This window comes from Podarcis erhardii, assembly GCF_964252035.2.
Source record: "Podarcis erhardii genome assembly, chromosome: 8".
NCBI lineage: Eukaryota > Metazoa > Chordata > Lepidosauria > Squamata > Lacertidae > Podarcis > Podarcis erhardii.
Genome location: NC_138499.1, coordinates 85373217 through 85397259, shown reverse-complemented (window position 1 = coordinate 85397259; position 24043 = coordinate 85373217). Strand labels below are relative to the sequence as shown.

The window sequence follows — 24043 nt, the reverse complement described above, 5'->3', positions numbered from 1 at the left end:
GGGGGGGGGGGAGGGAGGTTAATCCACAAATAAAGTAAACTTCCTGGCTCCACTCCTGCCCCCAACCCTGACGGGAAAGGAAATCTCTGGTTATGACACCAAAAATAATTGTGACAGAAAAGGCAACACATCTCTCTGACCAACCTGGATATCCAAGGTGTACAAATTTTGGGCAGGTGCGACATGGATTCTCAAAGAGGCTGCTTCTAGCTACTGCAAGCAGCTGCATGGCGGTGGTGTAGGGTGGCAGATAAACCTTGCTTTTATTATTATTGATTTATTTCATTTAAATAATGTATATACTACAACAGTCTCTGTGGTTTACAAAGATACAGTGGAAAAAGTTCTAATCAGAACTGTAAAACCGAACCTCGGTTAAGATGCCTGCCAGAATAACTAGCTCAATAGTTCAACAGTTTCTCGTGTGCTCTTCTCTTAGAACATGCATGGATTGGCTTCATGTGGCGTAAATGCCTCCGCCATCTTCCAAGCTATTGAGTCCTCAATTTTGTCTGCTCACAGAAAGTTCTATGCCTTTGGCTTCAGCCATCCCAAGTATCAATCTAATGGTCAACATCTTTAGGCATCGCTCTTCAGTTGTCACCTTCTAGGTAGCAGCAAGTATTTTTGAAGTCCCTGATCAACACCCTGAGCTCTTGTTGGTGATTTGTTCCTAGGCAGTCAGCAACACATAACGTACTTACACAGAAGTAATCCCCACTGATTTGAAGGAGACTAGCCCCTTAGCAAATGTGCATAGGATTGTAGCCCTACAGTTCAACTGCATACATGCCCATTCCGTATCGAATGGGCTGCATCCATTGGGTTGGGTTATTCCATATAATAATAATAATAATAATTAATAATAAATTTTATTTATATCCCGCCCTCCCCAGCCGAAGCTGGGCTCAGGGCGGCTAACAACAATCAAAATAATCCAACGATTCTAAAAACATTTCATTATAAAAATTAATTAAAATCAAATTTTATATCAAGTGATCCAATTTTTTTATGTCATGTCATCCATTTTTTCCTTAATATTTAGCACACTTGTTGAATGATCCAAACTAAGTTTAAATCTAAATTTTATTTATCTCGTCCCGTTTTTGACTTATGGTTTGGAATTAAAAAATAAAATAAAAATGACAATTTTGGCCTTGCTGAACTACACAAAACCCTTTAACAGCTCAGCCAAGAATTAAGATATTTCAAAATTAAAAATACCAATCTCTTCAGAACTCCATGGGCTTTAAAACGATATGTCACATGATGGACTTCCTTTACATTTTAACGTTACAAAATTTAAAAAGTGGTTAAAAAAATTAACGTGATTAAAAATTTCCAATAAGTATATTAATTATTTAATATACTTCTAAGAGCTACCTGCAAATTTTGATCTTGATATCTCAATGGGATCACTTTAAAAAAAAAACAACCCAACACAAAAAGTTTTGTACATACATGTCTGCCTTATTGGGTTCTGTTTAGGATAAATGGGTCTAAAATATAACAGAATAAAGAAGACTTCAAACTATAATACCAGTTACGTTAGGCATTTCTTTAGAAAGTTATTCAGTTAAAAGGTATCTGAAAAGTTATTCAGGCTTCTTAAAAAAAAATAAAAATGGTGTGCCAAAGCATATAACAGAATTAACGTTTTGAAAGAATTCCTATTAGTACTTAATTTCATGAACATTACAGCAAAAAGCTTTATTTTCTGTCTTTCATCCCTGAGAGAAGGAAGCTAGTGAGTTTCCCAAGGACCTACTGCTTCCTCTGCAAAGCACCTGAAAAAAGCCAGAGGTGGTTTTCCCCGTAGGCCTTGGCACCCCATGCCCAAAGACATCCATCTACTCTCCTTTTTGAGGAGTGTTAAGCTTTTTGAGAGAGTAAATAAGACTTAAGGCTGAGTTAAAACTTAAGTTGTTTGGGAAGGGTGCCATTTAACTACTGGCCTGCTATTGTTTATATTATTATATTGTATTGTATTACAGTGGTGCCCCGCAAACCAAATGCCTCGCAAGACGGAAAACCCGCTAGACGAAAGGGTTTTCCGTTTTGGAGGCGCTTCGCAAAACGAATTTCCTATGGGCTTGCTTCGCAAGACGAAAATGTCTTGCGAGTTCCTGCGGGTCCCCCCCCCCTTTTTCTAAGCCGCTTATCTGCTTATCCGCTAAGCTGCTAAAAGCCGCTAAAAGCCGCTAATAGCGCTAATCCGCTAAGCCGTCAATGGGATTGCTTCGCAAGACGAAAAAACCGCTAGACGAAGAGACTCGCGGAACGGATTAATTTCGTCTTGCGAGGCACCACTGTATTGTATATTGTATATTGTGTATTGTATTGTATTATTATTGTATTGTATTATTATATTGTATATTTTTGCTCCTTGTCTTTCATTAAGGGTGAACTAAGTGATACTCGGAATAGACCCAATGAAACCAATGAACTTAAAGTTGATTTATTCCCGTGGGTCTGCTCCAAGAATGACAACCACCCCATATTTCTAATTTAGTCTGTTAACTGCCTGGAATTCTTAAAAGTAGAAAAGCAGTCGGAAGTATATAATAAGAAGTATATAATAATTACCTAGGTTAAGGTTTCAGCATCTTTTGGAAACCTAGTAAGGAGCCTTTTCCTTAGAGAAAGTTAAGAAAGTTCCTTAGAGAATCTGAAGAATTCTCTGAAGAATTGGTATCTGAAGAATTGGTATCTGAAGAAGTGTGCATGCACACGAAAGCTCATACCAAGAACTTACTTAGTTGGTCTTTAAGGTGCTACTGGAAGGAATTTGTTTTGTTTTTCCTTAGAGAACATTAAGTTGTAAAGGTTGAGGTATAACGAGCTCGTAAAGAGTTACGGTATAGCACCTATAATTCAAAAATACTTTATAATGGGAAATGTCCCTGTTGCATCATTAAGCACAGTATTTGCATTGCCAGAAGTGCCCTGGTGGGTATTCAGAGGCCCCTTCAGCCAACATTTATTGAACATTAACTTCTCTTATTCGTCACAGCAGCAGCTATTGCTTAGAATCAGCAGGAAATGTGAGGAAGAGCTCAGAAGATAAATGGAATCAGAATTTTCCTGGAGCGGGGATAGTCTTCAAACTTGTTGAGGTACCAGCTGAAGGAGAAGAAGCAGAAATGAGGAGTACTGTTTGGCTCAAATTGTATAAAACAAGAACATTACCACCTTTCATATATCTGGAATGAGGCCCAGGCATGTTCTTAAATCTTCATAAATACAAATACATTTCTTAACTGCCTCGGTAAGAACAGGAAAAGCCAAATTTACCGTATTTTTCGCTCTATAGGACGCACCTTTTCCCCTCCAAAAATGAAGGGGAATGTGTGTGCGTCCTATGGAGCGAATGCAGGCTCCTTGGCTTCAGTGATAGCAACGCGAAGCCTCCAAAGCGCAGAGGGAGCGCTCCCTCCACGCTCCGGAGGCTATGCGTTGCTTTTTCTGAAGCCTGGAGAGCGAGAGGGGTCGGTGCGCACCGACCCCTCTCGCTCTCCAGGCTTCAGGGATAGCCTGCGGAGCGAGGCGAGAACTTGCGCTGCGCTCCGAAGGCTTCAGGTTCCTTTTGCGGAAGCCGGGAGAGCAAGACTCTCCTGGCTTCAGCGAAAGGAACCCGAAGCCTTCGGAGTGCAGCGCGAGTTCCCGCTGCGATCCAAAGGCTTCAGGTGGCTATCAGCGATGCACCTGTCATGCGAAGCCAGAGGCGGAACAGAAGGGACTCCTCCTGTTCCTTCTCCAGCTTCGCTGAAGGGCGCTGCAGCTTCTCCCTCTCTGCGCAGCACCTTTCCTGTGAAGAGAGAATTGCGCAGCGCCCCTTCAGCGATGTGCCTGTCCTGGCTTCTGCCTTAGCCCTGCGCAGCCTCTTCGGGCAGGGGGAGCCTTCATCCCGCTGCCCTGAAGAGGCTTGGCGTGGTTATCCCAGAAGCCAGAACAGCCACGTGGTATCCCAGAAGTCAGATCCCTCTTGCTGTTCTGGCTTCTGGGATTCAGAATATTTTTTTCTTGTTTTCCTCCTCCCAAAACTAGATGCGCCCTATGGTCCGGTGCACCCTATGGAGCAAAAAATACGGTATGTTAGAACCCAAATTCATGTAGAACAGGTTATTTACGGAGTAAGAAACTTGATAACAATGCAATTGTTATTTAATTATTACATTTCTCTATCGCCGTATGTAGGTTTTTAAGTTGTTTACAAAGTTAACGCACCAAAGTGAAAACAATATATTTGAGATATATTTATTTTAGGACCTGTTCTAGTTCTGATTGTAATGTTCTAAACTATTTTTTAATGTTGTATTTTACATTGTTGTGACCCACCCTGATACTTTGAGGTGAAGGGCAGGTAATAAATCTAATATTTTTCTTTAAAAACACCCAAGCATAAAAGTGGCAGGTACCAACACAGTTAAAAGTCAGTTTAAAATACACACAGGTCTCGCTATCCAAACACAATGCATTCTTGGGAAATAGTTTGTTAGGCGAGCATTCACATAACGAGTCCACGATTTCCACTGATTCCTATGGGGAAATTCCCAACAATGGAATTTTGGCCCTAAAAGGTTGAAAAGCCTTGTAAAACCCCTGGAAAACCCCTTGAAAACCTTGCAAAAGGCAAACAAGGAAGGGGAAAATGCTCATTTATTTGTCCAATCTCTTTTCTTGCCTCCCTTCCCTCTCACCATGGCTGTTATGGGTCAGTAAAACAGAAAAAAGTAAGGCTTGTTTTAAGGCTGCTTATTTGTTTACAATACTATATGCAGATCCAGCTATTTGGATATCTGAATCTGGTGTGTATAGGCGAGGTTAGAGTACTAATTCCTCTTGTTTGGATAAATGACTTTTCATACAATGAGTTTTTGGATAGCACGACCTGTATATAATCAAGACAGTTAAAATGACTGGTTTTTTGTTTGCTTTTTAAAGTCTTTGCCTGACACTTAAAAAGTTGGTGCCAAGTGAATTTTTCCAACTGGGCCACCGCGGCCACAAATCAGTAGCATGGATTTATCAAGAATAACCCAGATTTGTGTCCGGATTAAGTTTACCTTGTTATTGGTTGGGTTACTGAGTTAGCGGACTGTGGGAATGTAACTTATCTTGATTTCAGGAAAACAAAGGAGGATTTGGAGCTGGTTGGGAAATCACGCTCAAAGAGTTCTCACAATGCTCCCTCATCAAACCTGAGGCAAGTTTCAAATGGGGTGCTACAAGATTCAACCTGGGCCCAATACTTCAACATTTTTCTCAATGACTTAGACGTGGTGCTGTCCAGATGTTTTGGACTACAGTTCCCATAAGTCCCAATCAGCATGGCTGCGCTGTCTGGGGCTGATGGGAATTTTAAACATCTGGAGGGTACCAGATGGAGGGAAAGGTGAATAACTGAAGGTCTGTTAATGATGATTTAAACCAGCTCAATATTTAGCTTCCCTGTCACTTTCCTTAGCAAATATAGATAATAAACATAAGTTCTATGTCCATACAAAGAAGAGGGGGAACCTTAAGTATGGTTTATCACAAAAAAACAAAGTATGCATTAAAACTCCCACATGAAAATTCAAGAGAAATCAGAATTTCTGAAAACTTACTGATGATGCATTTGTGCCCTTCTTCCTAATATCAAGAATGTACTAACAGCAAAAGCAGCGCTTTCCAAGGTACAGGCGGCAAGAGCAAATCCACACCATTCAAGAATCTCTCCAAAGTAGTTGGCTCCAGTCACATATTCAAACATTCCTCCTGTAGAACAAAATGTAGTAGCAATTAATGCTCTGATAGCTTTAAGTCACTGTAAATCCGAAAGTATTGGGAGTTACAGTGGTGCCTCGCAAGACGAAAATAATTCGTTCCGCGAGTCTCTTCGTCTTGCGGTTTTTTTGTCTTGCGAAGCAACCCTACTAGCGGCCTAGCGGATTAGCGCTATTAGCGGCTTAGCGGCTATTAGCGGCTTAGAAAAAGGGGGGAAAGCGAAAAAACTCGCAAGCCGTTTTCGTCTTGCGAAGCAAGCCCATAGGGAAATTCGTCTTGCGAAGCGCCTCGAAAAACGGAAAACCCTTTCGTCTAGCGGGTTTTTCGTCTTGCGAGGCATTCGTCTTGCGGGGTTCCTCTTACTGGTGCTCAGCAAAAAAATCTGCAACTCTGGACTACTAGCATCTAGTACTGGGAGAAAAGGATGGTCCTTGGGCAGCTCCCCATCATTCTGGGTGGCATCCTGTACTTTGCAAGACTCTTCTTTGTCCCAATTCTTCAATGTCATCCAGAGCTTCATAGTCAGATGCATCTGTGCTTGCAAGTAGTTCTCAAGCTGAGCAAGACCAGGCTCGGAGTACATGGTAGCTCCATCCACATCCTCTGAGAAAGCAAACTCTTGATTTAGCCCTTGTAGCAGACACATTCGACTCAGATTCGTTTCTGTTTCTTGGCTGCTGCTTTTGTCAGAGACGGTAGCTCGAGTCCAAGCTAGAGGTGAAGCCAAACACACGGTGGTTCCTTGCACCCTTCTGGTTTCCGTTACAAAAAAAAAAGCAGTGGTTTGCATGATGATCCTGATCAAGAATGTGGCAGCATGGGGGAATAGGGAGGGATGTTTGGGTCTGTTGGGATGCTGGGCTGGCCTAGCAGGGAAAATAACCAGAGGCACTGGTTGCATGGGTTGCTAGGGGAAGGGTGGACCAAGAGGACAACTGGGCCATACAGCACTCTTACAAATTGGTTCAACTATGCCTTCACGTGGGAGCCCCTCCCCACCTTCTCAAGTGTGGTGTTAGGCCTAGCCCTTAGATTTTTACTCATGGTTTCCAAATCTTAATTTTTTCAGAGAAATTGGTTGCTCACGATCGCCGGACTTTGGAGCTTCGCGCAATGAAGAAAGCGAGTCGATTCCACAGTACCCACGTCTCCAACCCCGCTCGCTCTCGGGGCTCTTACTAGAGCTTACCGGGGAGCAGGGGAGTCGCTCAGGGTACCTGCCGGAACACCAGGTCCTCAGAATGCTCAATCTGAGGTTTTTTTTCGGGGTTCCGCAATGCTCTCGCGGTCACCCCAATCTTCAAAGTGCCAGGGCTCTTTCAGCCGAAAGAGCTCCCGTCCGCCATTAATCGGGCGACCAACCGGAAGTTTCCCTCCCCCACCTTCTCAAGCGTGGTGCTAGGCCTAGGCCTTAGATTTGAACCTGTGATCCCCTGCATATGAAACCTGAGCTGTTCCCCCACCCCCGACATGGGCTCCTTCTGAAGCCCATGTGATCTCAGTGCACGTATTTGAGTCTTGAGGGAGCTGGGCAAAAGCAAAATGCCCCGTGGTGTCTCTTGTTTCCCTGTCTACTGCTATGGCTAAGCGGGTTCAAATATCGGGAGCTCCTCTTTTTTTGCTTGGTATCGCTGTCGCTGGTCAGGCATGAAAAACAGGAGGGGAGGCCATATTCCACTTCCCCGTAATGGGGACTGAACTCACATCTCCAGCTTTGTTTGGTGAGCTGATAAGAGAGTATTGCTGTCAGTGTGTGGCTTGGACTTGTCTTTTAAGGGTGGGTGTGCAATTTCTCAGGGGGTGGAGTGGGGTAAATAAACCCTCTCCAAACCTCTCTGGATTATTATTTACTATTTTGTATTTTAATATGGCTGTACATTCCTCTGGAAGCCCTCTTGGCTATACAATTTAATTCAAAGGAATTATTTTTTTAGCAGTAAATCCCAGAATGAAGACAGAGTAACCTTGTAGTGAGTTGCAGGCTCGTTTGGACAAAAGAGCCCTGAAACTGAGTGAACTTGCATCATGCCCTTGGCAAAGAAATGGGACGCTCAGGAATTCACGGCTGTGAACCACAGTACTGGGAAATGTGTGCCTGCCTCCATCAAATGCATGCTGTACCGAGAATGTTGCATTTTAGCTAAGGCACGTTCCCCGCAGGGGCACAGCTTGAAACTTCCTCTTCATGTTTCTCAAGAAGCTAGGAGGGAAAGCCTTGTGTTTCCTTTGCGTATAAACCTACAGGGTCTTTACCTTGCGAGCGGCATCGGGAGGGGGGAAGTAAGGTGACAATGCTGCGGGCTGACTGGTGCTTTCCAAGCACAGCTGCGCATGGAGCGGATCACAGACAATGTCGCCATTAATAAGGAGCTGCATGGTTGCTAAGCAATGCGTGGCGAGACTGGTTGCTATTTCTGCATTTGCATTTCATTAAAACCAGTTCCATATACTTAACTCGCATGGAAATTAAATGGGATTTGAGCACACACAACTAGGAAAAGTGATGCAGCCCCAGAGCTTTTACTGTCAATAAAGCGGGTGTCTCGGCAATAGCTAAAGAGTATTTTCAAAAAGGAAAAATCTGTTTTACTGTGTTCTTTAAAAAACACCTGCTTTATAAGCGCAGGAATTTATATATAAGAAAAAACACTTCTACTCCTTTTGAATCCACTTCTGTGACAAGCAACTTGCAACGCAAGTTGAGTCTCTGGGACCCTTACTGTTAGAATGCTTCATTATAAAATAATTTAAGTTTCAATGACACATTTGCAGCATAGGATTTCAATGACACATTACTCACCTCTTGGTATTTTGTAGCCCGTTTCCCCTGGTTTTCTGAGATTCCTCAAAATATTATCAGAATGCACATTAATCAGCAGGCCACTTAGCCACCCTGAAAAACCTGAAAATATATTAGAATGCTGGTTTAGAAACACAACCTTAAAAAAAAAAGTTATGAGAATGCACCACGGTATGTCTGTATCCGATCTGCTTGCTTCATGATGTTCTGAACCAACGGCTGCACTTGAAAATCTGTGACGTATTTAGTACCTAAGGTTACTCACCTAGAACGAAGCGCAGTACTGTTGGCCAATCTAAAGAGTATTCTGCATAGTTACTCAAACTCCGGCCCTGCAGGTATCCATTATAAGCGCAGAAGACAAAAGCTAGCAAAAATGCAATGGCAGGTGTTGGCTTTCCTCCACGAATTAAGAAAGGAAAGATGAATGCCCTGGAATAAATGCAAAATTAAGGGTTTTATTTAGTTTTAAACATTGCAGAAATGCAACACACACACACACACACAAAACTAAGCTCCAAGCTTATTGAAAACAGAATCCCTTTTAAGCAAATTGTGCAGTATGCATAAAGTACATTTTGACCATTGTGACCAGTAGCCACTGTTGGTGTCTTGCAACTTTGACCTGCTGCAGGACCTTAGTCAGACCTTAGCGGAGCATACGCAGAGTTCCAGAAAGCAATCAGTTGCAGGCAGGATGGACGAAGCAGGAACAAATGCTGCTACTATTAACTTGATTACTTAGATGTGTTTATTATGTACAGCTATGGTTTTCCCAGTAGTGATGTATGGAAGTGAGAGCTGGACCATAAAGAAGGCTGATTGCCAAAGAATAGATGCTTTTGAATTATGGTGCTGGAGGAGACTCTTGAGAGTCCCTTGGACTGCAAGAAGATCAAACCTCTCCAGTCTGAAGGAAATCAGCCCAGAGTGCTCGATGGAAGGACAGATCCTGAAGCTGAGGCTCCAATACTCTTCTTCCAGGGAGAAGACTCCCTGGAAAAGACCCTGATGTTGGGAAAGATGGAGGGCACAAGGAGAAGGGGACGACAGAGGACGAGATGGTTAGACAGTGTTCTCAAAGCTACAAACATGAGTCTGACCAAACTGCGGGAGGCAGTGGAAGACAGGATTGCCTGGCGTGCTCTGGTCCATGGGGTCGCGAAGAGTCGGACACGACTAAACGACTAAACAACAACAACATTATGTACAACAGACTCTACAAGTTACTATATACAGGAACAGATACAGGGATCTTAACTAGCTCTCTCTTAACAAAACCAAACGACTCTCGGAAACACCACACTGACCAACAAAACACATTCCAGTCAGTAGGTCATAAATCATTATGCCTGCGTGAGACCTTATGGTAGAGCTGCCTCCAAGGTCCCATAGTAAAGGTAAAGGTACCCCTGCCCGTACGGGCCAGTCTTGACAGACTCTAGGGTTGTGCGCTCATCTCACTCTATAGGCCGGGAGCCAGCACTGTCCGTAGACACTTCCAGGTCACGTGGCCAGCGTGACAAGCTGCATCTGGCGAGCCAGCGCAGCACACAGAACGCCGTTTACCATCCCGTTAGTAAGCGGTCCCTATTTATCTACTTGCACCCGGGGGTGCTTTCGAACTGCTAGGTTGGCAGACGCTGGGACCGAACGACGGGAGCGCACCCTGCCGCGGGGATTCGAACCGCCGACCATGCGATCGGCAAGTCCTAGGCGCTGAGGTTTTACCCACAGCGCCACCCGTGTCCCATATCTCTAGGCAAATAACTCTTCTTTGCTCAGTCTTGGCTGTTGGGCAACTCTTAATTGACTTCGTGTGAAGCTGCATGTAGAGGAAAAATCCCAACAGCCACTGGTAGCTTCTTTAAATTGTATAGCCCATTTCAAAGTCTCCACATCTTAGGGATGCAAATTCCACAGTTTAAACCAAATTCCATAGTTTAAATGTAAAAATGCATTTCGTTCTGTCTGCCCCGAAATTCCTACTATAGTCGTACCTTGGTTTTCAAACAGCTTAGTTCCCGAACGTTTTGGCTCCCGAACACTGCAAACTTCTGGTTTGAGAACTATTTTTGGAAGCCAAACATCCAACAGGGCTTCCTATTGGCTGCAGGCGCTTCCTGCAGCCAATCAGAAGCCGTGCTTTGGTTTCCGAACCTTTTGGAAGTCGAACGTGCTCAAAGCACTTCATGCACATTATTTAAATAACTGAAGCGTCTTGCAGGAAGGTGGGGCAGGGAAGGAGGACACCTGTGACTTGTTGAGAGGCGAGGGAGGAGGGAGGAGCCTATAATTGTTTCCTGAGGGCTGAGTGACTTCGCTCATTTAATGTTAATAGTCTGTGCACCAGATGATTCCTAGAGTGCAACTTAAAGGGTGTCCAGGAATCCAGTCCAGAAATAGGCAAGCTTTTCCCCCCCACTGTTTGCAGAGCCAGGATCGAATATGGTATCATTCAAGAGCATTGGAGGGAGCCCTCATTTCAGCCAGTGCAGGCATTCATCGGACTGAAATGACTGGCAACAGTAGGTCGGGAAGCAAAGATTCCTTGTTTACAGTGAAGCAAGAGGCAGATCTGTTTTATTAATTAGATGTACCGTATTTTTCGCTCCATAAGACATACCTGACCATAAGACGTGCCCAGTTTTTAGAGGAGGAAAACAAGAAAAAAAATATTCTGAACGAAAGAGTGGATGTATGATTTTTGTGGTTCATGCTGTGGCCACAGACGTAATCTGATGGTGAATTTGGGGTGACCCACTGTAAAAATCCTGAGGATCCATGGGCTTTTACCTCCGCCCTCCCAGGCAGCCTCCACTAGCATCCCTTATCTCTCTTCTGATCCCACCGATCATCTGCTTCCTTTCAACACTCCCTTCCCTCTTGTTTGCCTTAGTGTCTTTTCCTTAGCTGGAGCAGTTTTTTGCTCCTCCTCTTCTTCTAATTTCTCTCCTTATTGCTTTAGTCTTCCTGTTTCCCTCCTCTGCAAGTTTGCTGTCTTTACCTCCCCCCTCCCAGGCAGCCTCCTTTATCTCTAGCGTCCCTTATCTCTCTCCCTGATCAGCAAACGATCAGCGGCTTTTTTTCAACACCCACTTCCCTCCTTTTAAAAAAACAAAACCCACAATCTGCTTTTTGCCCCTGGGCAATTCAGCTCCAGGGACCACGCATTCGCTCCATAAGACGCACAGACATTTCCCCTTACTTTTTAGGTAGAAAAAAGTGTGTCTTATGGAGCGAAAAATACGGTATATTTTGCCTTCATCTCCAAGGCACCTGGCCAGTCTATTTCCAGGGAAGAAGAAGAAAGAGGAGGAGGGAATTATTATTATTATTATTATTATTATTATTATACCCTGTCCATCTGGCTGGGTTTCCGCAGCCACTCTGGGCGGCTCCCAAAAGAATATTAAAAACATGATCAAAACGTTAAAAACTTTCCTAAACAGGAAATCCTCAGAATCTGCCTACTGGGTCGACAACCCTCCATAGGCAAGTCAGCGGCAGAGGGAGGCTTTGCTCCTGCAATAGCAGAGGTGAGACTCAGTGATGCAGTAGAAGTCCAGGCCCTGTGTCAGTTGGTCATTCATTTATTAATCGTTTTTTTAATTGTGAATTTAACAGAGGAAGAGAAAGGGAAGAGAACAAAATAATAAAGACAATTAAAAGTAGTATATAAATAATACTAACCCCCCAAAAAGCCACAATAGGTTCACAATTTGAGTACAGTACAATAAATCATCAGTAAATCTTAAGTCAGATATGTAAGTTAAGATAAGCTCCCCAAATGTCCAGATAGGTATCCACACAAAAATCTATGCCTGTATGAAATACGTCCAATTGTCACCATGGAATTTACCCTTCCAGGTTTGAAGTTTGAGTCTTTTGCTATCATAAGGGCTCACAAAACCCACTTTTGTTGTCCTGCTGTTAATCCCATCCTACAAGAATATATTTTAGAAGTACACAAACATTTTGCCAATACAAAACAGATGCCAATGCGGATAAAAACTTCAGACCAGAAATAGTGCATCACTGGACAAGCTTGCATCATGTACCACAACCAAGGTGTTACATCACCAACGTTTATCTCTATTAGACAGTGACTTCCTATGCAAATGTGGAGTCCAATACACTCAATTAATTATTGTTGGAACGGTGGCTATTTCAATTCTAAGGTAATATTCTGTGTCTCTTCTAAAGCAATTTTTCATTCTTTAGGCTGCATATTACATTCTAATTACCTACTATTCTAGGCACCTCTGAGTTCTTGAAATTCTACCTTACAAAGTTCCACTAAGCATTCATAAACAACAGGTACAGGTTTAGCTTCTTTCTGGGAAGATCCAATAATTTCCTCCAACGCCTTAGGAGATACCGAAGATCTCAAAGCAGATGGGCCATATATAGACTCCAGCAAAGGCTGTAATTGAAGATACTGCCATTTCGTACTTGCTGGTAATCTATATTCAAATGGTAAGATAGCAAATCACGCACGCACACACCGGATTCAACCCATTTCTTATTTCTTCCGCAAAAAAGGCTGCCTATCTTCCAATCCCATAAAGTTCATTTAGTAAGAGCACGTGCGTCAAACTGCAACTGACAAGCCTGTATACCCTGTATCTTTCTAGCTGCTAAAATTAAATGTGGTTTAGATCCTTTCTTTTTATTATACATAGACCCCAACATTAACCATCCAAATAAAGGTGTTACTAAATAAGTCATCTCTAAAATTATCCAAGCTGGAGTGTTGATAGAAGGAGAAACCTGCCAATCCTTTGTACATACTAACACATATGCTGTCTGGTATAAACTAATATCTGAAAAGTTGAAGCCTCCCTTCAATAGTGGCAGCTGCATTTTCCTAAGTAAAGGAGGTGGAGAACTGTCCTAAATAATCTTCGCATTTGTTTTTCTGCAAATATACTCAAGTATATTTGAGCTGTGGGTTAAATCACAGACCCCAGGACGTGCCAATCAGAAGGTTGGTGGTTTGAATCCCCACAACGGGGTGAGCTCCCGTAGCTCGGTCCCTGCTCTTGTCAACCTAGCAGTTCGAAAGCACGTCAAAGTGCAAGTAGATAAATAGCGGGAAGGTAAACGGCGTTTGCGTGCGCTGCTCTGGTTCGCCAGAAGCGGCTTAGTCATGCTGGCCACATGACCCGGAAGCTGTACGCCGGCTCCCTCGGCCAGTAAAGCAAGATGAGCGCCGCAACCCCAGAGTCAGCCACAACTGGACCTAATGGTCAGGGGTCCCTTTACCCTTTATATTTGAGCACATCCCATTTTCACCAATCCCCTCCACAAACGACAACTCTCTATGCCATATCCAAGACTGTTCCAGGCTGAGAGGGGAGAATGGGTGTGATCCTGCTCCCATAATTTCGCTAATCCACGGTTTTAAAATGCCTGCAAAGTGCACAAAACTGTTACCAGTGCCCTCAGTTTCCTCATTATCAGCATCTTTGGTGTAAACCTGGGCTGTAGTACAAAAAAGTGCATTCTTGATGTTTTCCTGGCTAAGAAACCCAAGTAAAAAGTCACCCTTGGTTCAGAAATGTAATCCTTGGGGTGAGACATTGAGGCAGAAGCAGCCTGAGACCCGAGGAGAATGTCCCATCACCCAAACAAGATGACCCTGTGGATTTGAGGTTTTGCTTATGGACGCAGCTACATTTGCTTTTTACAGTGTGAAACGCCCTCCACCCAGAGAGCTCACAACAAGTTCCTTGGGGTGAAGGAGGAAATTTCCAGTGTTCCAGACGGTTTCTTTTCCCCAAAATAACGACAAGCTGCAAAAACTCGAAAAGCAAAAGAAAGCCTCTTTTGGTTCGAGTGCCCTTCCATTTCAGACTCACCAAGCAGCAGCTGTCTTTATTTACCATATTTTCCGCTGTATAAGATGCACTTTTCCCCTCCTAAAAGGGAGAAATGTGTGCGCGTCTTAAGGAGCGAATGCAGGCGAGAGGCTCTGTTCAGAGCTCCCTTTAAAGAGCTGTGTGGAGCGTGTGTGGAGCTCTTGGGGGCTTTTCCCGCACGCTCTTTAAAGGCTGTGCAGCTCTTGGGGAAGCCTTCCTCCCACTGCCCGGGAGAGGCTTGGCGCAGCTATCCCATAAGCCAGAACAGCAAGAGGCTATCCCAGAAGCCAGATCCCTCTTGCTGTTCTGGCTTCTGGGATTCAGAATTTTTTTCCCTTGATTTCCTCCTCCAAAAACTAGGTGCATCTTATGGTCTGGTGCGTCTTATAGAGTGAAAAATGCTTATTTTTGTCCTGCTTTTCAGCATCTTCCAAAGAAACTCACTTCAAGCCATATTCTATCATTTGTGCACGAGGCAGCAGTAGGTGAGGCAGGGCTGCCATAGGGTACTGTGAGGGCCACCCTGCTCTGATATGGATCAGAACAGATTAGGACGCAAGTGAGAGGGTGCGTGCGGATGTCAGCGCTGCCCTTTCCCCCTGTAATGGGCTGCATGCTCATTGGCAACTGTCTGCAATGGGGAAGCCCCCTAGGCTCAGGAAGCCTTCTGTTTGTTTCGAAACCCTGGTTTTTCCTGGCTTCTGAAAACCCTTGGTAGTGTCCACGGTTGCTTAAAGCGTGGTGCTGATAACCGCAGTTTGATCCCCATATGGGGCGGCTGCATTTCCAGAGTCTCATGGAAGCAGAAGCCTCCTCTGAAGATGTTTTTCCCCCCAATTTTTTTTTTTAATTCATTTTATAACACAAATAAAAAACACAAACAGAAAAGACAAACAATACAAACAAATTCTTGTCATATCCTTATTTTTCTAAACATTGTTAAGTGGGCTTCCCCAAGTCCCACCTATCTGATATTCATTTTACTTCATCTTTTGCAGTATACATCTATCATAATTTCTAAACCTCTTTTTTTATTTAATCACACATAAAATAACTTCAAATTTTATCACTTACAAATAATACTATTTTAAAATACCCTATCTTCTACTTCTAACCCTACAGCCTATATCCACTTCCAAAGCTATTCTAAGGTTTAAATATTAACCTCCTCTGAAGATGTTGTGCAAGTGACACATATTTCAGATTATAGTTTGTTTCCTCTCCAATCTGGGGAGGAATCAATCACGCACAGAACATTTCAACCACCAATCATTGAATGCAGATGCATTTCATCATACATGCATGTGCAAAGTGTTGGTTTCTGCTTTCTTCACTGTGCAGCGAAGTGCTTGTCACGGGACAATGTTTTGCATTCCACAGTCAGAGTACTGTTGGGTTTCCCACGGGAATGGGAGACTGGATGTGACGTACACTGGTTTCCTGTTTTTCACAGTTCTCTCGGTGTTTCCGAGGAGAGGAGTTGCTTCTCTGCTCTCGCAGAGGCAAGATGCATGTTTGTAATCTCTCAGCATTGAAGTGTAAATAAAGTAAAGTAAAGTATGTGGCACGTACTGCTCATCATTCCGCTGTGTAGAAGACTCTGCAAATACAACAAAGGACTCAGATGCCACTAGATTGTGCAGCCCGTAAAAGGCAGTCATGCACAGAACATTCTTTAGTTGTTGGAAATCATTGTATGTATTGCGTGTTACTCCTGACAGACCAGGGTTTAACCTTAATCTGATTATACATTCATGCATAGTTCTCAATGTACTCTTAGCTTAATCCTATGCATTCCACTAATAGGCTTGGTTCCAGATCAATGTAGTTAAAACCAATGGGCAAGTTACTCATGGCTTATCTTGTCGCACTGATTTCAACCAGAATTTAGATCTACTCTATAGTAAAAGGTACGGGCCAGTCGTGTCCGACTCTAAGGTTGTGCGCTCATCTCACTTAAGAGGCCGGGAGCCGGGATCTACTCTATAGTAGTTCTAGATTAGATTATAGATTATGGGTGTAGTGTGAATTTAATCTGGATCCCAATGTTCTGACTAAATGACGGAGTGCAGTACGATTGCATCTTGTAGCAGCTGAAAGCTGGCTGGCTGAAATCCTGCAAATGAATTCTATGCAAGGCAGAGAACCTCAAAGTCTGTTTTGCTCTGGGTTTTCCCAGTGTGTCAAGAGCTTTTAAGCCCACAGACTTGCTTACTATGCTCGGGGAGACTCTTGAGAGATCTCACAGGAACTCAGATGGTCCCACGAGATCTTGCAAGAACCTCCCAGAGCCTGTCCAATAGCATTCCAGAGTTGGGTAAGTAAGATGAAGAGTTTACAAGCACGCTGCCTTCCTTGGAGCCATTTGTTAACTGGAGACCTAACTGGTTTCAGTGATGCAGAAGGCCAGCTGTGACCGTTCTTGAAGAACAGCCCTGTCATGCCGTGGTAACATCCAGATGAGATTATTGCAATGCATTGTACATGGGGCCATCTCTGAAGATTGTTCAGAAACTTCAATTACTTCAAACTATGGCTGTGAATAATAACTACAGTTCCCCTTTCATGACCACCCAAATCAGCTGCCACCTCACTCTAATGATAGGATTGGCGCTGGGGAAGATAGCAAAAAAAGGTATCAAAACCCTCAGACTTATTTATGCAAAAGTAAGTTTCTGTTTCCCAGAATGCATTGCTGTCTAAGTATTTAGATTTTGCAGCATTCACTGCTGCATACGTATTTTTGTATTTGCAGTTTGCTGCCTTTACGTTACTGAATAGTTGAGGTAGACACGCAGGCAAATTAGCTTTTATGGTGCAAGAACCTTGGGTCGTATTTACCTAAACACTGAATTATGTGTGCTCACAGTAGCTTAAAAACGGAACGATACAGAGAAGATCATTAAGGTCCCTTCGTAATTATGGTGTGAATCTTTCCGTATTTTTACAACTACGTTTATAAAAAGCTATCGTTTGCACTTTGCAACACTTTTTTATTACTTTGAAAAATGAATCATTTACTTGTAAACGTTCATATCAACAGCAGCTTTAAAGCACAGCTTGTGATCAAATAGCCCTGCTTTTGGTAACGTGCAGTAGCAAGGATTCCACTTAGCTGAGTAATACAAGATGAGAAGGAACTGGGTTTCTCCTTTGAGCTGTCCCCAATTCACAATGCTTACCTTACAAATCGGGTCACATGTTAGGGGAAAGGGCAGATACCAAAGTTGTAAAAAGAAAAATAGAGAAAGAGTGGGTGCTGGTTAAAATGTGGCAAACTGCAATAGCAGTGGTTCAAAAATGGTATTTTAAAGCATAATGTATGTTAAGGTCACGAGCAAAAGAAGAAAGTTGAACACACACACACAGGACATTTTCCAAACTAAGAGATTTTGAGGCCTGAGGCAAAAGGTGTAAGAGCATCGACATCCCCCTTAATATGAAGAGGCTTCTATTCAGCATAGTGCAAAATAAATTTTATTGGTTTTCCAAAATTTTAAACAGACAAACAAACATAGATCTGAACTGTACTTGATCCAATCTTAGTAACATTGTTAAGTGACTTCCTCCCTGGCTGAATTTCAGTGTATATCATTGTAACAGTTTTCCAAAACCATTTTTTCTCATAAAATTAACTTAAATCACTTAACATCTTTCTTTGTTTTCATATTAAACATATTATTCTCTAACATCACATATATAAATCCTAAGCCTATCTTATATTTGCAAGTTTTTCCAATTAAATTATCTTAACATACAGTGGTGCCTCGCAAGACGAAAAGAATCCGTTCCGCGAGTCTCTTCGTCTAGCGGTTTTTTCGTCTTGCGAACCAAGCCCATTGACGGCTTAGCGGATTAGCGCTATTAGCGGTTTAGCGGCTTTTAGCGGATAAGCGGATAAGCGGCTTAGAAAAAGGGGGAAGGAAAAAAAAAAGCAGGAACTCGCAAAACATTTTCGTCTTGCGAGGCAAGCCCATAGGAAATTTGTTTTCCGAAGCACCTCCAAACCGGAAAACTCTTTCGTCTAGCGAGTTTTCCGTCTTGCGAGGCATTCGTCTTGCGGGGCACCGCTGTATTTAAGTAAATAGTCTTTGAATTTCATCCATTCCTCCCGCTACTCTTCCTCCTCCTGGTCGTGGACTCTTCCAGTCAGGTCGGCTAGCTCCAAAAAGTCCATCATCTTCATCTGCCATTTCTTTACTGTTGGGACTTCTTGTGATTTCCAGTTCTTGGCTAACAAAATTCTAGCTGCAATTGTGGCATACAAAAACAATCTAACATCTTTTTTTGGTTACAGATAGGTAGCCGTGTTGGTCTGCCATGGTAGACCAAAATCTTTTTTTGGCAATTCCATACCTGTTATTCCAAGAAGAAAGGCCTCTGGTTTCTTAATAAATGTATATTTCAACATTTTTTTCAATTCATTATAAATCTTCTCCCAGAAGTCTTTCACCTTGGGGCAGGCCCACGACATATGATAAAAGGTACCCTCTTTTTCTTTACATTTCCAGCATAGGTTATGTTATGATATATCTTTGCTAATTTTACAGGGGTTAAGTACCATCTATACATTATTTTCATAATATTTTCCTTTAACACCGTACATGCAGTGAGCTTGACTCCTTTCCTCCACAACCTTTCCCAATCTTCAAACATTATATTATGTCCCACATCTCTTGCCCAATCCATATTTCTCCTCTTTCATAATGCTAGAACCAACAGGCACAAACTTGTTGTCCAATGAAGCTAAATACAGTCGTACCTTGGAATTCAAACGGAATCTGTTCGACTTCTAAAAGGTTCGGAAATCAAAGCGCGGTTTCTGAATGGCTGCAGGAAGCTCCTGCAACCAATCGGAAGCCCCGTCGGATGTTCGGCTTCCAAAAATAGTTCGCAAACCAGAACAGTCACTTCCTGGTTTGCAGCGTTCATGAGCCAAAACGTTCAGGAACTAAGCTATTCAAAAACCAAGGTAGGACTATAGTAGGAATTTCGGGGCAGACAGAATGAAATTCATTTTTACACAGCAAGTGGTTTAAACTATGGAATTTGCATCCCTAAGATGTGGAGGCTTTGAAATGGGCTAAACAATTTAATGGAAGAAGCTACCAGTGACTACTGGTCACAATGGTCAAAACAGGGGTCAGCAAACTTTTTCAGCAGGGGGCCGGTCCACTGTCCCTCAGTCCTTGTGGGGGACTGGACTATAATTTGGGGAGAAAATATGAACGAATTCCTATGCCCCACAAATAACCCAGAGATGCATTTTAAATAAAAGCATACATTCTACTCATGTAAAAACACAGATTCCCGGACCGTCCATGGGCTGGATTTGGAAGGCGATTGGGCTGGATCTGGCCCCTGGGCCTTAGTTTGCCTACCCATGCACTTAGTACGTACACACACACACACACACACACACACACACACATGCTGGTAGCCACCAGCAATCTTTTAGAAGATATCAAACCAGAGGCAAACTTTTGAGTTTCACAGAACTTTTCCTCAGGCTGGATGTTAGACAAAGGATAAAGGAAAGAGAGAGCAGAGGGCAGAAAAAACATGTCAAATGCTGTTTCACCCACGTGATCACCCTTGGGATCCCTTCCGACTCTACAATTCTATGATCCAATTACGGAGGGACCCACTTTTTAAAAAAACAAGGCGATGCTCTCCATTAGTGGCAGTATGGAGTACGCTCACTCACCACAGCTTGTCAAAAGCTATTTCGGAAGAGGCATTTCTCCATCAGCTGTATCATAGAACCGCAGTGAGAAGGGACCCCGAGGGTCATCTATGCCAACCCCCCTGCAATGCCGGAATCTCAGCTCAAGCAAACGGCTCCTGCTGTCAGAATGTTATTTCCTGATGTCCCCCCCCCCCCCGCCAACCCCTTTCGCCGGGGTTGTTCCATTCTTCCTCAGGCTGGATGATGCCTTTGGGGGGAAAAGCCGCCCTTGCCTGGGTTTGCTTAGCCCAGCAAAGAGAGCTTACCGGCCTGGCGCCACTAAGCATGTACAGAACACATCAGTAGGCTAGTATTAGTCATAAAGATTTGAGGTTATTACCCCTCTAATAGGGACTCAGGTGGCGCTGTGGGTTAAACCACAGAGCCCAGGACTTGCCGATCAGAAGGTTGGCGGTTCAAATCCCCGCGACGGGGTGAGCTCCCGTTGCTCGGTCCCTGGCTCTGGTCAACCTAGCAGTTCGAAAGCACGTCAAAGTACAAGTAGATAAATAGGTACCGCTCTGGCGGGAAGGTAAACGGCGTTTCCGTGCGCTGCTCTGGTTTGCCAGAAGCGGCTTTGTCATGCTGGCCACATGACCCAGAAGCTGTACACCGGCTCCCTCGGCCAATAAAGCGAGATGAATGCCGCAACCCCAGAGTCGCCCACGACTAGACCTAATGGTCAGGGGTCCCTTTACCTTTACGAATTAAGTACTTAACCCGAGGTACCACTGTATTTATAAATATTTGAGGTTATTACTCCTTTATTATTGTCCGTTCCGGGTTGCTCAGCCATTGCTACTGTGCCCTGTCTTTTAGCAGATCAAGGTGATCAGGTGACAGCAAAAACTGCAAGGTTTTTAGTGGGGACGATTAGAATAAGATCTACTATTTTATTATTGAACCCCCCCAAATGTATTTTCTATTGTTAAGTTTTTACCTCTATCGTCAGTACGTTTTATTTTATTTTATTGTATTGCTATGGCTCAGTGGCTGATGCAAATACTGATTCTTCTGATTCTGATTCAGTAGTCCAGGTTTTTTTGGGGGGGGCACTTCACTTCCCACCACTTTTTTTTTGTCCTTCTGAAAACTTTGCACACACCCCCCCCCCGTTGTCCAGATTTGCTTAGGTCCGCAAAAGGAGGTCGTTGGGTCACTGAATATGCCCATATCTCCCCATTAGCCCGGGGTCTTTTTTTGTGGGGGTGCACATCGCGGAGGGGTTGCCGCATCACTCCCCCCCCCTTTGCACTTCTAAAAAGTGCTGATAATTCCCTTTTGTGCATGGTGGTTGTTGCCCAATCTGGTTAGGAAAAGAGTGCACCCTCCCGAATATTGATTATTCAATCTTTGATTATTGAACCCCCCCCCCCAAAATGTATTGTGCATGGTGGTTGTTGCCCATTCTGGTTAGGAAAAGGGTGCACCCTCCCGAATATTGATTATTCAATCTTTGATTATTGAACCCCCCCCCCCAAAAAAATGTATTGTGCATGGTGGTGGTTGCCCATTCTGGTTAGGAAAAGGGTGCACCCTCCCGAATATTGATTATTCAATCTTTGATTATTGAACCCCCCCCCCCAAAATGTATTGCAAATGGTGGTTGTTGCCCATTCTGGTTAGGAAAAGAGTGCACCCTCCCAAATATTGATTATTCAATCTTTGATTATTGAAACCCCCCCCAAAAAAATGTATTTTCTATTGTTAAGTGTTTACCTCTATCTTCAGCACGCCGATTTCATCCAGCCGGAGGAAGAAGGGAACCACCCCGGCGGGGAATTCGCTTCCCTCCGGCGTCGGGGCTCCTTCCCCGGGTCCTCGGAAGGACACCCCCCCCCACCCCACCCCACCTCCCCTCACCTGCGCCGGCCGTGCTCACCTGTACGTGTAATGGATGCCGAAGAGGGCCAGGAGGAAGCGGTTGGGCCAGAAGCCGAGGCGGGCGCCGTCGCTGCCCCAGACGAGCCCCATGGGCACGAGGAAGGCGGGCGCCTCCTGCAGCGCCCAGGCCACCTGGGCCGGGATGGGCGGCCCGTAGGCGGACGAGGCGTAGCGCCCGTAGGGGATCTTCAGGTAGCGCGTGGCCAGCATGGCCAGCGCCATGCTGCCCACCATCCCGTAGCTCATCCCCGCCAGCAGCCGCTGCTCCGGCGGGCCGGAGACGCGGCGCCAAAAGGCCCTCGAGCAGCGCAGCGCCCAGGCCAACGTCTCCATGGCGCGCGGCGGCTCAGCTCTGCGCGCCCGGGCGCCGGCGGGGGAAGAAAAGGGGCGCCGGCCCCGGCCACCTCCCCGCCGCCAGGCCAACCCCGCGGGAAGAAGGTGTCCGGGCGGGGGCTCCGGGCGTGGCCATCCCCGCCCAGGACGACGCCGCCGCCGCCCGCCCGCCCGGGGCACCGCCGGCACCGATGGAGCGAGTGGCCGAGCGGGCGCGCGGCGTCACAAGGGCGGGCGGGACGCGCGCGAGAGAGAGAGAGAGAGAGAGCCAGGCCGGAGCGCGCCGCCGTGGAATGCGCGGCGCGCGCTGCACCCCCCTGCAAAGGGAGCGCGCACAGCATTCAGCATTAGGCCCGGGGTCTTTTTGGGGGGGGGGGAAAGGTGCGCTTGCCTCACGTTATGACAGTGGTACCTCGGGTTACATACGCTTCAGGTTACAGACTCCGCTAACCCAGAAATAGTATCTCGGGTGAAGAACTTTGCTTCAGAATAAGAACAGAAATCGTGCTCCGGCGGCAGCAGCAGGAGGCCCCATTAGCTAAAGTGGTGCTTCAGGTGAAGAACAGTTTCAGGTTAAGAACAGATCTCTGGAACGAATTAAGTACAGTGGGGCAGTGGCGTAGCGTGGGTTGTCAGCACCCGGGGCAAGGCAAGTGATTTGCGCCCCCTAACCCGTGGATTTGCGCCCCCTAACCCGTGGATTTGCGCCCCCTAACCCGTGGATTTGCCCTAACCCCAGAAGTTGCGCCCGGTGCGGCCGGCCCCCCCTGCACCCCCCACGCTACGCCACTGCAGTGGTGCCCCGCAAGACGAATGCCTCGCAAGACGGAAAACTCGCTAGACGAAAGAGTTTTCCACTTTGGAGGTGCTTCGCAAAACGAATTTCCTATGGGCTTGCTTCGCAAGACGAAAATGTCTTGCGAGTTCCTGCGGGGTTTTTTTCCTCCCCCCCCCTTTTTCTAAGTCGCTAAGCCGCTTATCCGATAAGACGATAAGCTGCTAAAAGCCACTAAACCGCTAATAGCGCTAATCCGCTAATCCGTCAGTGGGCTTGCTTCGCAAGACGAAAAAACTGCTAGACGAAGAGAGTCGCGGAACGGATTAATTTCGTCTTGCGAGGCACCACTGTACTTAACCCGAGGTACCACTGTATTTATAAATATTTGAGGTTATTACACCTCTACAGTCATACCTCGGGTTGAATGTGCTTCGGGATTAGCGAGTTCGAGTTGCGCTCCGCGGCATGCGCAGACGCTCAATATGATGGCATGCGCAGAAGCGCCTAAACGTGACCCGCAGACGCGCGGACACGGGTTACGTTTGCTTCTAGATGCGAACGGGGCTCCGGAACGGATCCCCGTTTGCATCTAGAGGTACCACTGTATTATTGTTCGTGCCGGGTTGCTCAACCGTTCCCTCCTGTGTCCTGTCTTTTAGCAGATCAGGGTGATCAGGTGACAGCAAAAACTGCAAAGTTAGAATTAGAATTAGATCTACTATTTGATTATTGAAAAACCCCCCTATGTACTTTCTATTGTTAAGTTTTTACCTCTATTTTCAGTACGTTTTATTTTATTGTATGGCTATGGCTCAGTGGCTGATGTAAATACTGATTCTTCTGATTCAGTAGGCTAGGTTTTTTGGGGGGGGTCTGCACCCCCGTTT

General features: G+C 44.9%; 1 protein-coding gene and 1 long non-coding RNA gene across 2 annotated transcripts; both read right to left on the bottom strand.

The window, feature by feature from the left end:
* Positions 1-1425: 1425 nt before the first annotated feature.
* On the bottom strand, positions 1426-23348 carry LOC309347948. Its single transcript, XR_014159065.1, has 2 exons — positions 23169-23348; positions 1426-1950 (listed from the first exon to the last, which is right to left on the bottom strand). It is a non-coding gene; the product is annotated as an uncharacterized lncRNA (long non-coding RNA).
* On the bottom strand, positions 2951-22525 carry SRD5A1 (steroid 5 alpha-reductase 1). The gene is made up of 5 exons (XM_081872894.1): positions 22044-22525; positions 8835-9001; positions 8570-8671; positions 5610-5760; positions 2951-3123 (listed from the first exon to the last, which is right to left on the bottom strand). Exons 1-5 carry the CDS (start codon positions 22376-22378, stop codon positions 3057-3059), a joined length of 822 nt encoding a protein of 273 aa, XP_081729020.1. The 5' UTR covers positions 22379-22525; the 3' UTR covers positions 2951-3056.
* Positions 23349-24043: the final 695 nt, after the last annotated feature.